General features: G+C 40.1%; 1 protein-coding gene across 1 annotated transcript; it reads left to right on the top strand.

Annotated features, from left to right (window-relative positions):
- The first annotated feature begins 9,659 nt into the window (after positions 1-9,659).
- LOC126474716 (piggyBac transposable element-derived protein 4-like) lies at positions 9,660-10,850 on the top strand. The gene is made up of 2 exons (XM_050102194.1): positions 9,660-10,518; positions 10,570-10,850. The coding sequence occupies exons 1-2, from the start codon at positions 9,660-9,662 to the stop codon at positions 10,848-10,850; spliced, it is 1,140 nt and encodes a 379-aa protein (XP_049958151.1).
- Positions 10,851-15,245: the final 4,395 nt, after the last annotated feature.

The following is a 15,245-nucleotide window of genomic DNA, read 5'->3' as shown; positions in this document are numbered from 1 at the left end:
TGGTCGCTATCACAGAGGTCATAGTGTGGCAACCAGAGTAAGGAAGTAAGAAAGGGATGGGGAGAGAGCTGAAGATTAATGAGAGAGAAAGTGCCATACATGGCACTAAACTGAGTAGTGGAACCATTATTAAGAAGGCACAGGTTGCGGTCACAAGAAATCGGTCAATGAGGAGCCCCCATCTACAGGGTGGCACACGAAATGTGTTACCATTTTGTTTTTGAATATAAACTTTATTGTCAATACAATCTGAAAGGAACATATACTACAATGAAGAGTCGTCCATGGAGATTTGTTCTAACTCAGCACATGCTCAATACGTCCATCATTTCATTTCCTAACTTCCTTCAAACAAATACTGAAGTTATTGATTACCCTATGACACATGTCTGCCATAATTTCACTGCAAGCTTGAAGAATAAGTCTTCTGAGCTCCATTAAATCACGTGGATGTTTCAGGAAAATTTTTTCCTTTAGGTACCCCCAAAGAAAAAAGTCACATGGATTGAGATCTGGACTGTTGGGGGGCCAATTTTGTCCATCACTGAAGCGACCTGGAAACCTGAGTGAAATAATCTGCATGTCGAAACGCTCATGTAAAAACCCCAACACAGTGTTTGCAGTATGTGGCCTTGCTCCATCTTGCATGAACTACTACGTGTTGAAGGGCAAGACAGTAGCATGAAACTGTGGAATGAAGCTATTGCAAAGCATGCTCAAATAACGCTTGCTGTTCACAGTTTCTTCAAAGAAAAAGGGTCCAATAAGTCCATGACTGGAAATTGCTGCCTACGCTGTAATCCTCGGAGCATAATGTTGTTGTTCATGAAGCACTTGTGGGTTTTCAGTGGCCCAAAAGTGTACATTTTGTTTGTAAACCACATCATCTAAATGAAAATGCACCTCATCTGAAAACCAAACGTTGCTGAGAGTTTCTTCCCTATCCTCCGCCCACGAGCAAACATTAGTCCCTGCTTCTTGTGTTCTTCAGTGAGCTTCTGTGCACAGGTCATCTTGTATGGGTACATATGGAGGTCACTTTTAAGAATGCATTGAATGGAGCATCTGGATATTCCCAGTTGCACTGCTGCCTTTCTACACGATTTCCCGGGACTTCTCTGTACAGCAACTTGTACTGCTTCAATATTCTCCGGCGAACAAACACGCTTAGGCCGAGGTCGCTTCACTTCCAATACTGTTCCTTCCTTCCTGTTCAAATTTATCGTACAACCTGTGGGTGGTCTTCTTGCAAGGGACCCATCGTTTGTTAAACTGTTGTTGAAAATGCCTCTGAGTCACAACAAGGCTTTTCGTTTCATGAAAAAGTAACACAATTGCCAATCGTTGCTGTGTCGTCAGTCTTCCATTGTCAGCCATTGCTGCTTACTAGTCTCCTAGAGGCAGTATTGTGAATTACATGTCATTTTGTAGCTCATTTGTTTTTTCATGCTCTGATGGTACTGCTTTAGAGATCCCAGCGGGATATCTGATGTGCGTCGTAAATTGTGAAAGAAACAATTGGTAACACATTTAGTGCACCACCTGTAGATGAAAATGCACTGCTCCACAAAGGGTATTGGCATTAAAATCCCAAAGGAGAAGGAAGGGAAGGGGAAGTTGCTGAAAGAGGGCAGTTAGGACAGCAGATGTAGACTCAGTCAGTAACTGCTTTCAATGGGGTATGAAGCGGGATCCACAAACTAATAATATCCATATGCACCAACATGCAGACACCAGACTTTCTGACAGAAAGCAGTGGATGTCCACAATCACCACAGAGAGGGTCCGCCATACATCGAGAAGATGTGCCCAAAACGCAAGCACTTCATGAGTGGTGGAATGCATGGCTTCAAGTCACACTGATAACACACAACCTTGACCTTCTCTGGGAGGGAATCTTCCTAAAATGCCAGAATAAAAGTGCCAGAATTTGTGCAACTGTCATTATGACCTTTCTGCACACACTGAACAAAATGAATGCCCCATCATTCCAGATTGGCTCATAGTTCCTCATCAGTTTGAAGGGTGGGGTCCCTATGAAAAATGACTCCCTGGACCATATTGAAAGACTGCTGAAGTGGAATGGGCATCAGAACACTGCCAAGATGATCACAAGCATGAAGAGCTGCAGATTGGGGGGGGGGGGGGGGGCAGAAGAAGTATTGACCGACAGGGAACCAGACCACATATTCTTTAGAGACTCCAACAAACTTGTCTTTGATATTTTCAAAAAAAAAAAAAAAAAAAAAAAAAAAAAACACCAGCTACCAGCTTTGTGGTGGTGAATGTGTCTCCATCCATCCTAGTAAAGACCAGGAGGTAGCAGGGCAAATATTTCAAACCAAGCCAGTGACGCTAGCCCTCCCTAAAGAGTGCAGACAGGGAAGGGAAGGCCACAAGGTCATAAGAAACATCATTCAGTGATCCATTACCCCTTAAAGAGACAGCTGTAGAAGAACGGCCAGTTTTTTGGAGCTTGATACGCTTCATGCACGAAGCATCTGTCCTGATACCACCCACTCTGATCTGGGGTTCTCCCCAAAGCCACCACCCCACCACAGCAAGGCCTGTCTGGCACTGCGATCATTGCTGGGAGTTCCAATGCACTGGAATGACAAGCAGCCACTCCTAGGCACACATGGGAGGCAACAGCTCAGGTGTCAGAAGTGTGAACCCTGTGTTGCCAGGGGGCTCAGCCAGATGGGTACATACAGTCCCACCCAAGGAGCTGGCTACACGTGCTGGTGACCTAGCAGGGTGGTGGGGGTCTACGGCAGGAAAGGAAGTGGGGTAGGAAGGGAGAAGGGAAATCCATGCTGCAGACACTAGGGAGGGAGTTCTTCTCCAAACAGCTCACACTACAGACAGAGAATTTAGAAGTGGAGATCGAACTCCAAAGGGGGATCAAAAATGCCAAAAAGGAAGGATATAAGATAAAGGCAAAAGGAACAAAGATATGAGGAATACAAGAAACCAGGTGGATAGCCAGGTCAACACAAGCAAGAACACAGACAGGGGAAGGAGGGAGCAGATAAAGGCAAAAGGAACAAAGATGTGAGGAATACAAGAAACCAGGTGGATAGCCAGGTCAACACAAGCAAGAACACAGGCAGGGGAAGGAGGGAGCACTGGGGAAGGAACAAGGATGGAGAGGGAGGGGAATGGGGCAGCACTGGAAGGAAGAATGGATTGCAATAGTTCAGAGACTGGTGGGCATCGCATGCAAACTCACAAAAGAACTGTGAGACCCCTGAGGGGCTGGAGTACAACACTTCAGGGGCATTAAGATGTCACAGTGGCCCAGTGTTGGATTGCATGGCTACTCGAGTGCTGGCATATTCATCATCAAGACTCTGATCAACTATATCTTACCATAATTAGGGAGGATCATTGTACTGTGCACTAAGTCCATTGTAAACTGTTGACATGCATGTCTGCCATCTGAGAACAAGTGATGGGCTGATGGACTCCCTGCAGCATTCAGTGTCATTCTGCACCACTGGTCAGAGACTGGCAGCAGCCAGACTATGGAATTACCATTCCAGGCTGCTGTTAACACCAAAAGACAAACGGCTGCATTTGGAATAGGCCATGACTGGAAAGCTTAGGGTGGTGTTGCACTGTGTTCCGCAGTGAATCACTGTTCAGTACTATCCTGGATGACTGTCATTGGTGAGTGTGTTTGTTGATCTGGGAGAGATCCCAATGTTTTGAAGAGGTACATTGTCGTTGTCTGTGGTGTGGGAAGCCAACAGGTATGGCTTGAGGTCATAGCTGGAAGTGATTGAAGGAATTGTGAGAGCACAGTGATGTGCCACAGAAATCCTGCATTCTCATGTGTTACCTTTCATGTGACAGTTTCTTGCTGCAGTTTTTTAAGAGGACAATGCTCATCCACACATTGTATATGTCCCTAAGAACTGACTGCATGATGGTGAGATACTCCTGTGGCCAGCAAGTTCCCCAGATCTGTCCCTGATAGAACATCTGCATCCCAGTGCCAGTATCCAGGACATCAAGGACCAGGTAAAATATATGTTGGTCAGCTTACCTCAGACAAGGATAGATCAAGCTGTATGACACCATTCCCAACCAAATCAGTGCATGCCTGTCACAGAAGATGCAACATCATACTGATAACTGGGCTCATATTGTCAAGTTCTTTGTAAATTTGACTCGATTTTGTAATCACTGAAATAATGCTAGATACCCTCTCAAGTTGTAAAATTTTATTTCATTTCCTCCTTCCTTTCTTGTCACTCCACTGTGTAAAAGACTGAAATTGACATTCGCTTGATTGTACCTGTCGGTGGCTTGGAAACAATCAAAGCTTCATATGTTGGATATTTCCCTTCACTTATCTCATTTTGGGGAAGCAAATGAAGTCACAAGCAAATGAAGTCTTATGGCACAGGTAAGAATCATCATAATTATCAGAAGAATCCATCTCAGAGACTCTTGCATAAATTTATTCAAATACCTGGGAATCCTTACCATGCTATGACAGTATATTTTTTCACATATTTCTTTGTCAACATGTAGTGTACAATTTACAAAATCAAGAAGTACATATCATGATAATGTTACAAGAAAGAAACATGATAACTAAATCTTACAAAGATTTAATAATCTCTGAAAGGTATGAAAGCATAAAGGTGGTAGTGTTCTGCCCTTAAAAATGTGTATGTTTGTTCAGATTGAGAGTGCTGTTATTTTCAACACTGAACTTACGCATTTGTAAAAGTTACTTCTGCATTGACCATTTTGGCAGTCTTTTCAATTTTATCACCATAGCAGCCAGGTCTTCTGATGAAAACCTGTACATCTCAAACTGTTTCCAACTTTCTAATGAGTAGGCTAATAGGAAATACTGCTGATAAGAACTATTACAGTGTATCTCCAGATACAATTAGTTAATGTGAAGTAAGGTTTCATGTACAGTTAATGTGCATACACTGACTCTGACATTAAATGTAGGAAATCTGAATCAACTTATCTACTGTTTGGGAACAGCATTCACAATGAGGTTGAACTGTGGTCAATGCAATGTTTTACTGAACAGTAAACAAATAACTTTCAAACATGCCTGCTGATTCTGTTTTAATTTCTGGAACTGTTAGGCTAAAAGTGTTAATCATTCTCCTTAAAAACTGAAGCATTATCACTGATCATTCGAAATTCCAGTTCGTCACGTTCTCTGCTCGCACACTTTTACTTGGTTCCTGAGTGGAAGGGGCTGGGTGTGGAAGCTGGCAATCGGCTCATAGCATGTTGGCTGCTGAGACAAACCCTCCTCCTCCTCACAGAGCAACCAGCTAACAGCTTATAAAAGGAATGAAGATATGATTGTTTAATGTGTTGCAGAAGTGACACAAAAGTTGATGATGCATCACTACATGGATCAGTTACAGCTTCTTTGCTCATTCTGTAAATTATATTAACAATCACTAGATGCAACTCCACACACAGATCAACACCAATTCACAATGGCTGCTTATTGTTATGGTGCACAATACCATTGCATAGCTAATGCTGGCAGAGTCTGGAAACATTCTGGGTTGCCACGAAGTCAGCGGACTTCCACTGATCACAGAAGGGCCAAGTAAAAGAGTGTGATCAGTAAGCTGATGAATTGCAATTCCCATTTGTAGTGTGGATGCAGAATAACGTGAGTGGTACATGTGCAATTGGCAGGGCACAGATGGGGAGAGCAGCTAGATACCCAGATCTGTCCATGATAGAACAACAGGTTACAGACAGACACTGTAGGATTAATGCTGAGCAGTGGAGGTGTAGTGCCATTCTAAACTGAAGTCTATGCTCACATTTTTTGTAAACTGTAAGTGGAGTCTCTACATGCTCATACTTTTATGGTGACCATTCAAAAAGATCCACTGTCACTTCCGCTTCAGTTAGTCTCTAGAAATAATTTCGCTGAAAATGTAACAAAAGCAGTGATTAATTTTCACATGCCTTTTTAACCATTTGTAACTATCAAAGAAGCATCATGACTGGTGAATTTTGAGTAAAACCTATGCTTCTTTTGTTGCTTCTTTTGACAAAACACAGCAGAATCTACACAGTGTCACCTCTCTTAACACATTGTGCAGACACAATTGTGAGAGAACTCTGGAACAGTGGTTTATTAAGTGAGGAAAAGTAACATCAATAGCTTATGAAAAAGCACGTCCTTGGCACAAAAATAAATGCGTAATGCCTTTACTTATGTTATTCCAAAACCCATCACATTTCTCATTTCAACAGCTATTGATTGCCCTTAAAAATTACATACTATCATTTAAAAAAAGTATGTAGTTAGTGGAATAACACGGAAGATAATGAAGTTTTGCATAATATTCATATGGCAAAACTATCTCCTCTTTGCATGCTATCATTTGCCAAAATCTCATTTTGATATCTCAAACTGTTTCTGAAATGTGAAGAATGTTGTGGATATTTCATTCTGGATTTACTGCTGGCACGCATGATCACAAGTAAGTGTGCTTCATAAGATCAATTTTCTCAGCGTAAGTATTACAATAACTTGAACATAAACAAAATGATTGGCACATCATCATGAACCTGACACATAAAGCTTAAGTAACAAAAAAAATGAAATTTTTGTACCAAATAGTTTCTGTAAAATGCTTTGAGAAAGACTGCAAAGCATGTCCCTCAATTCTGTCTTTGCCTATTGCCAAAATGGGGCAAACACTGATGGTCTCCCTTCTGGACAAACACGTGAACTCGCCCATGCATCAGCCACTGAATCCTGTGCAGACTCTAGCAATATGGCTACCAGTATGCTTCTTGTTTGTCTAATTAGTAAGTGTGGTTGGACATTTTTATTTCTTTTCACTTTGCCCACTTGTTTTAAGACTTTTATGTCAGAATTTAGAGTTACTCAGGGAGCACAAACAACACTGAAAAGCAGTGAGGGCTCGTAGGAGTACATTCTGGATATTCACAAATTTTTAAATTCATACAAACATGAGAGTGAAATTAACAGCATCTGCTGTATAATAGTTATGCTTATCAACATATTTCTACAACTTCAGCTGTTGTCAGTAATAATAATAATAATAATTACAATAATAATAATAACAGTAACAATAATACTCATAACTTGTCTAGAAAAAGGAAGAATTGGTCATGGGGAATTTTGGTGTTTTGTATGTAATTAAGTACAGTTTATGGCAAGAATGAAATAATGTTTAAGCTTTTGCTGCTCTCTGTTTTGCATTTTTGTGCAAGTGGGAGTTTTTGTGCCATTTTTCTGCCAAATGTACAATTTTTTTTCCGTTATTGTAATTTCATTCCCCTCCCCCATATGGACAGAGGAGGTCTGACAGTGGCACAGTCCACCAGTCTTCAACCAAAAGGTTTTAACAAAAATGAAAGGGGAACTTTTACACAAAAAATGGGGGTAAAAAGGGGGACATAAAATTACAGTAATTGGAGATGATGGGAGTTAAAGTATACACTAATATGGGGACATTGGGGGACAATTAAAGAGTCGACATAAAGTTAAAAGAACACAGTTGGCAATCTGTTGCGTACTGCAGTCAAACAAAAGTTAAAAGTCGGCCACAGTATAAAAATCACACAGAGCGAGACACTTAAAAAACAAAACCACAGGAAATGACGCAACACTCACAAAGAATAAAAACTGCTGGTAGGTACCTGCCAAAGGACTGGGGGTCAGAGAGGAGGAAAAAAGAGGGGAGGGGGATGGGGGCAGGAGGAAGAGGAAAAGGGGGAGGGGACAGGGGGCGTACCAAGAGGCAGGAGACAGGAAGGGCGGGAGATGAAGAGGGAAGACAAGGCAGGAGGGAGTGCAGAGAAACTGAAGGGGAGCACAGGAGAGGGAGTGGCATAGGAGGGGGAAAGTCACTCCAGAGAAGGAAGGGGGAGAGAGGGAACCCTGAGGAGGAAGCAGGAATAAGGTGGAGTTTGAGTTGGTAGGAAGGGTAGACATCAGGGCAAAGCTCATCATCCGGGAGGGGTAGGTGCTAGAAGTTGCATTGGGAAAGGATTTGTGGAGGATGGGGGAAGGATGCATTCCCCATGTGCACCCGGACAGGGGTTTCAGGAGGCAGACTCTGTTGTGAGGTTTGTGTTGGATTGTAAGGAGATGGGGTGTCCAGGTGAGGTGGCGGTCAAGGGTGAGGCCAAGGTATTTGAGGGTAGGAGTGAGGTGGATAGGACGGCCATAAATGGTGAGGCAGAAATCATGGAGACAGAATCATGACCGCCTGGGTCTTGGAGGGTTTGATACGGAGGAACCACTGGTTGTACCAAACGATGAACTGGTCAAGGTTGGTTTGGAGGGTACATTGGGACCACTGAAGGGTAGGATAAAGGGCTAGGAAGGCGGTGCCATCAGCAGATTGGAGGAGACGTACTGGTGGGGGAGGTTTGGGCATATCAGCAGTGTAAAGGAGATAGACGAGAGGGGAAAGGATGGAGCCTTGGAGCATGCCGACAGAGGGATACAAGGTATGGGAGTTGGAATTGTGGAAAGTGACATAGGAGGGATGACGGGAGAGGGAGAACTGTCAAACATACAAGATTCCTAATTCATGTATTAGTTGATACTTTGGTGACTGAGCCCGAGCATAGGTCGGGCTACAGAACTGCTTCAAAATGACCACATCCGAGTATAGGTCAGGTGGCTGCTGCACCATGCTCGCAGCGTATTAGCCATCCAGAAGCAGGCTGGCTAGTGGCTACCATCGTAGTGCTGCGTGGAACACTTGTCTATATGTCCCTTGACTGCTGCTCCCCTCTGTGTTCTGATTTTAGAACTACATCAAAAGAAATGGCAAGACACGCATAGCAGCTTCCGTGACACGCTGCACAAATGTGCATTGGTGTAGCCGTGAGTTTCAAACATTCTTGTTACAGTTTGCCATTTCTTGTTAATTTTTCTCTCAAATATGTCACGTTTTCTGAGTGAGAAAGAAATTTTAGAAGCCTTAGAAGAAGAATTGGATGATTCTGGTTCTGAGTGGGAAATGTCTGAATGTGAAAAGAATGAAGAATATTCAGATATAGGTAAGGAACTGTCTAGTGCAGTTTTTCTTCAGTATTATTTGTATGACTTATACTGCTCGAGTTGCTTCAGTTAGCAGAAAATTTATTTCTGTTCGTCTCATCTACCTTGCACAAGAATCTGATTAACCTGCATCTGTGCAACCGATGTTTACTGAACAAAGTACATTCTCTGCAAAACAGGCATCAGCTGCAACACAGCTGTCTGTACCTCCAACAAAGAGGCAACAAATTTCATGGAAAAAACACACTGATGCCGAATTAGGCTGGAAATTTGCTGACAATCAGCCTACTGTGCCACAATTTGTAGAGAAAAGTGGAGTAATGGCAGCTGTTCAAGAGAATTCCACTCCTCTTTTCCCCAATTCCATAATGAAACACATAAAATCCAAAACAAACAGATATGAAAAGTCTGTTTATGACAAACTCAAAGCAGCTTCAGGGGAAAACCTCACAGCTTTTGTAATTCGTGATGGGAGGAAAGCTGCACGAAATGTATTTGTTTTTTTGGCATATTTAAACACATGTCTCTTTTGAAAAAACCAAAACCAACAGATTACTGGTCTACCAACAGTTTTATTTCAACCCTTTTCACTGGTTCTGTTATGGCCAGAAACAGATTCAAGGCAATATTATCAAACCTGCATTTGAATGACAATTCAACTTACATTCTAAAAAGTCAATCTGAACATTGCCCCACGCATAAAATCAGGCCAATCCTGGATCATTTCTTATTAGAATCACAAAAAACATTTTACCCATCAGAAAACCTCACTATTGATGAAGGCATGTGTGGTTTTCATGGAAGAATTGTATTTCGGGTTTACATAAAAAATAAACCTGACAAGTATGGAACCAAGATGTTTATTGTGTGCAATTCCAAAACTGGTTATGTTCTTAGATTGGAGGTATATGCTGGGAAAGGAACACAAGACAACTCCATACTACCATTATTTGAGAGGTTGCTAGCAGATTACCTGGGAAAAGGCCACACTGTTTACAGATTTTATAGTTCACCAGCAGTATTCGATTTTCTGTGGCAACATAAAATGAAAGCAGTAGGTACATGCATGACTAACTGGAAAGAGCTACCAAACGAAATTGTTTCCAAAAAACTGAAAAGGGTTGAGTCTATGTCAATGAGGAGAAATCATCAGCTTTGTTTGAAGTGGAAAGACACAAGAGATGTATTATTCCTGTCCACTGTGCACGAAATTACCATCTCTGACACGTCTGTTCATACAAAGGAAGGTATCAAAGTAAAATCAAACCCAGATGCCATTCTTGACTATAATATTTACAAAACAGGGGTTGATAGGAGTGATCAAATGATTTCTTACTATGCATTTAGGAGGAAACAGATGAAGTGGTGGAAGAAATTGTTCTTCCACATGCTTATAACAGCTGCAACAAATGCATTTGTCTTATACCGGGAAACCAGGACTCCTGCTCAAAGAAAGAGCTGCCATTTTTCCACTTTTCTATGACAAATTGATGAAGGACTGATTCACAAAGGTACAAATTTGGCACTAGACAATGTTCCTAGTGAAACTCACAGCAACAGACTTCTAGGACGACACTTTGCAGAAAAAATTCCAGTCACTGAGAAGAAAGAGTGTCCAACTAGAGTGTGTAAAGTTTGCTCGGAAGAAACAAAAAAACAAGAAAATGTGGCAAAACAGGTTGGAAGGAAACCAGTTGGTGGTGTCCAGACTACAATGTACCACTCTGGATTCCAGAATGCTTCAAAATCTTCCACACTGAAGCTAATTACCTGTGAATTTACACAAAACTAAAAAATTGCATTTTTTCTGAAACTGAAATCATACATTTTATGTTTGTTGTTATTACTTTTGTCATCAACCAATATAATTAAAGTAAATGTTTAAAATATACCTCAAGGACCGTTCTTTCATAATATGTTTTCTGTTTCAAGATATCTTAAATAGAAACGTGCCAGTGGCATTTCAAAAAATGGTAAAAATGTCCGGTCCATTGGACCAAGAGTGTGTCTAGGGTGTCGGTCCTCAAAGTGTTAATGAAATAACTTCTGGGCTGAAAATGAGGCATGTTGCACCCACACAACAACTTATGCTTATTATAAACTTCTTTGTTAAATGTTTGCTTGTAGTCACTCTTATTTGATTTTGTCACTTTCTCAGACAACGGATCTGGTCTGGAATACACTAGTTTCTTTGCGGATAACTTTTCCTGGTAATTTTCTTTTCTGTTAGCACTTAATACAGCCTCAACAGAGTCCATGTTGATACTCCGCAGGAAAGCAGATTGCTGCACAGTAGACAATCAACTCCAAACACAAACTGCCGTTTGCAGAAATGATTAAATTCAAGTAGTACTATCTATCAACAAGGTCACTTGACTAAAAGGCAAATGAGGTGCTGAGAGCCATAAGGGCCAAACGCACACCATCTTTGACCCCCACATTTAAGTGAATATCAGAGAAACCAGTGAGACAGCTTTTCATGCATGTTCAGAGGTACATACAATGTGGCCCTACAGTACAGATAAACCTGACTTACCAAAAGATCAACAGATGTCTGAAGCATGAAGATATGTTTTATGGTTCTCTGTGCCTCAGTGGATTACTCTATGACAAAATCCAAAACATAATGTACTGTATCTCTTTCAGAATCCCACAAAATAGGCTTTTATATCAGTATAACTATAACATATACTGATGTCTGATTCAATTTTACTTGTTGGGAACAATCATATTTTACTCTTTGATGTGTTATATGTACGGTAGTTTATGTTTTCTCTTTGATCTTCGTTATGTAACATCACTGAATAAATAGTCTCTAAAAATGTGTGATACTGGCTATATGGTGTATTGTGTATTTGATTAAAAGGTCAACTTTATAATCTCACAGAGGACTAATTAGAGACAATATCTAATAGGTTATGGGCCCAGGAGAGATTAGTGAACTTTCCATACCAAAGAAATAAACTGATAAATCAAGGTTACATAATTTTCATGTGTGGTAACTTGTTGCTATCGTATTTCTTTTTGCAGAAAAACTTTCAAGATTTATTTGTTTAACTATCTGAATGTATTCAAGATGGTTTTGGGTGGACAATCACTGTTTAATTTTGACAAGTTGACTGCTATGACAAACTACGACGACTGGAAATTCACGATGGAAATATATCTGAAACATGAGGGACTATGGGGCGCAATTGCTGGCACTGACGAAGATGAGAAGAATGTACAGAAAGAATTGTCAAAATTATGTTCATCTGTAAATTCATCTGCGTATCCAAAACTTCGTGGAGCAACGACTGCTAAAGAAGCATGGAAAAATTTACAATCTGCATTTGAAGATAAGAATTTATCTAGTTATATTGGGCTGTTACAATGCTTAATGAATGTATGATTGGCTTCTGAGAAAAATATGGAGGCTTATTTGTCGAAAATTATGTCACTTGCTCAACAAATGCGAAGTGTGTCAATATCTAATATTACTACATAGTGAATGAATTCACATATCTTTGGAGCATGCTACCACCTAGCAGAATTTATGTCAAGAGAACAAAGATAAAAGTCTGCTGCATTTTTTAAAAAGCTGGTCACAGCAGACATCACATAACATCCGTTCAAATTTGTTGCTGATCCCTTCACCCTTCACTCAGTTTTCTTTTTTACAGAGGCCAGCCAGCTCTCTGACCAAACATGCTGAGCTACCATGGAGGTGTGTAGTTTGAGTGGCAAGTGCACACTGACAACGGTCCACATTGTTTATCAGATCTGTACATATTTTGCCTATAAGGTAATTACATCAAGCCAGTTGCGCACATGCAGGAGTTCCTTAAAATGTGCACGAGTGAAGGTGTGCTTGTAACCTTCATGCCAAGTTTCACCAAGTCTAGAGGAGCAATATGTAGCACAGGGCAGTAGATTTAGTATTATGTATTTCACATTACTCCACCTACATCACATTTAGCAGAATTAAAAGAAAAATAACCAGTAAATTCACAAGATGTCAAAAGTTAGTGTGTTCATGTGCTCTTACACAGCAGCCGCCACTGCTGCAAAGTGAAGATGAAGCTGGATTTTCCACATATACTAAGAAGTGCTGTACAAGCAGAAATCTATGCCAAGTTCATAGAAATAATCATGATACATTGGACTCAAACTGGCAATTTTGAGTTACTGATATTTATGAATGGCTAGAAAATTTATTAAGATTTTTAACGTTGAACACAAAATGATATATTACTTAGTGAACATTTTAATTTAGATCCTTAGGGCATATGGTATCAGTTCAACAGCAGTACTTAACTCCTTTGTGATTTCATGTAATCTTACTTGTCCTCATACAATTTACAACAAGAGCTATGAAAACCAGCAGTGTTCCTATAGATAACATTTCTATAGACTGATCTAGACTGAAAAACAATTGTAAATGCCAGTACCACTATTGATAACATTCTATTGACACATCTAGAGTGAAAAACAATTGTAAATACTGGTACCGATAGGTAGGTCTACCTGCAGTCAAACTACAGGACTAATCCAGATATGTGCACATTATCTGACACAGGTGGGGCAAAGGTATGCACGTTCAAATTTTCAGTGACTATGGAAACATGAAACCAGACAGACATTTGGTGGATGTGCAAGTACTCTTGACCAAATGAATTCCCTCAGATACACCACATTCACCATGTGAACTTTTAAAATGAAAGTCTTTCTCAGAGAAACTGATGTTGTCATTAGCATTGTCTAATTCAAATGTAGGACGCATTTAAGCATCGTTTCATGAACATGCATAAACCAGGCCATACTGGTATATATCGTTTGTCCTGTTGTCAATGAATTTTCTGGGAAAGCTGTCACCATAAGCTGAGGTGAAATTGTGACAATTTGTAAGAATTTTTTTATTATTAGCAATAAATATTTTCATATTAATTAAAAAAAGTATACTCTCTTGAAGCAGAGAGTTTCATTTATAAGTTGATCAAATACTATTAGCAACAGACTCCAGTTTTTCTGTAACAGTTTCACCTGGACAATTGGGGTGAAATTGTGACAAGCTATGTTTCTCATAATAAAAAATATAAAATCACTTCTGACACTAAGTAATTTCATAGGTATGTTTTCTGTGGAGTTGAATAAGTACAGTAATGTGTATTCTGATTTTTTCTTACTAGCCAGATGTTCAAAATAATGTTTTTTAGTGACACAAGGCTTAAACTAAGAACTGTATGTAGAGTATTCTGGCAGTGCAAATATACCCCTCTTAGAAATTAGTTTTGGACAATCATTTTTTCTAAGCTTATCTTCTCTTCCATAGTTAATTTCATCCACATCCTTTGGCCAGCTGAGATTTCTGCATAACACTAACAAGGGCACCTTTCTCTGTAGATCTTGTCACTTTCCTGGGACAAACTTTTCCTAAATACACAACTAGCACATAATCATTGTCTCTCAACTCTTGTTCTAAATGATTTCTTGTAGCCTCTTAATTTTCTTCAGAATGTGAGACATCGTCTTCCCTCCATAAACCTATCATACTGTCTTTGACTCTGCGTGCTGAATATGTTCCTGTTCACTCTCACTACTTCTACTCTCTACATGTTACGATATATATTTTTCCTCCACATCTTGAGGTAGATGGCTGACAGTTCATGACATCATTGGAAAATATGCTCTTACCAGAGATACCTCCAGTCTCTTACACCTCTTTATCTGCCAATGGCAAGTAGTGTATTTACTTTTCTTTTCTAATTCCTCAAAAAAGTCTTTCCCACTAATTTTTTAGTGAGAGATCATTCATTAGGCACTTGGGCAAACTTTCCAGGATCTTATACCGTTTAAGAGGGAATATTGCTGCTTTTGGAAGCCAGAAATAAGATTGTTTTTCCTTCTGCATAGGGAATCCATCAGTTTCTTTATTAGTTCTGGAAATTCATCCTTGGGAATTGATGTGCAGAGACTTCCTGATGTAATCTGCTTCCATTCATCCACTATTTGTCTCCACTAGCCTTTCATTGGTTGGACACATGCAATATCAAGAGGCTGAAGTAAGTAAGATGCATTTGGTAGCAGTACATTAAATTTAATATCAAATTCCTCACACAGAGTCGCCAATCAGTACCTTAGCCCCCACCTGCTTCTTTAATATAGGTAAAACCAGAAAGGTAAATCAATCTTCAAAGATTTAATGGTT

This window comes from Schistocerca serialis, chromosome 4, assembly GCF_023864345.2.
Source record: "Schistocerca serialis cubense isolate TAMUIC-IGC-003099 chromosome 4, iqSchSeri2.2, whole genome shotgun sequence".
NCBI lineage: Eukaryota > Metazoa > Arthropoda > Insecta > Orthoptera > Acrididae > Schistocerca > Schistocerca serialis.
The sequence above is the reverse complement of the archived record's forward strand: the minus strand, read 5'-3'. Positions and strand labels throughout refer to the sequence as shown.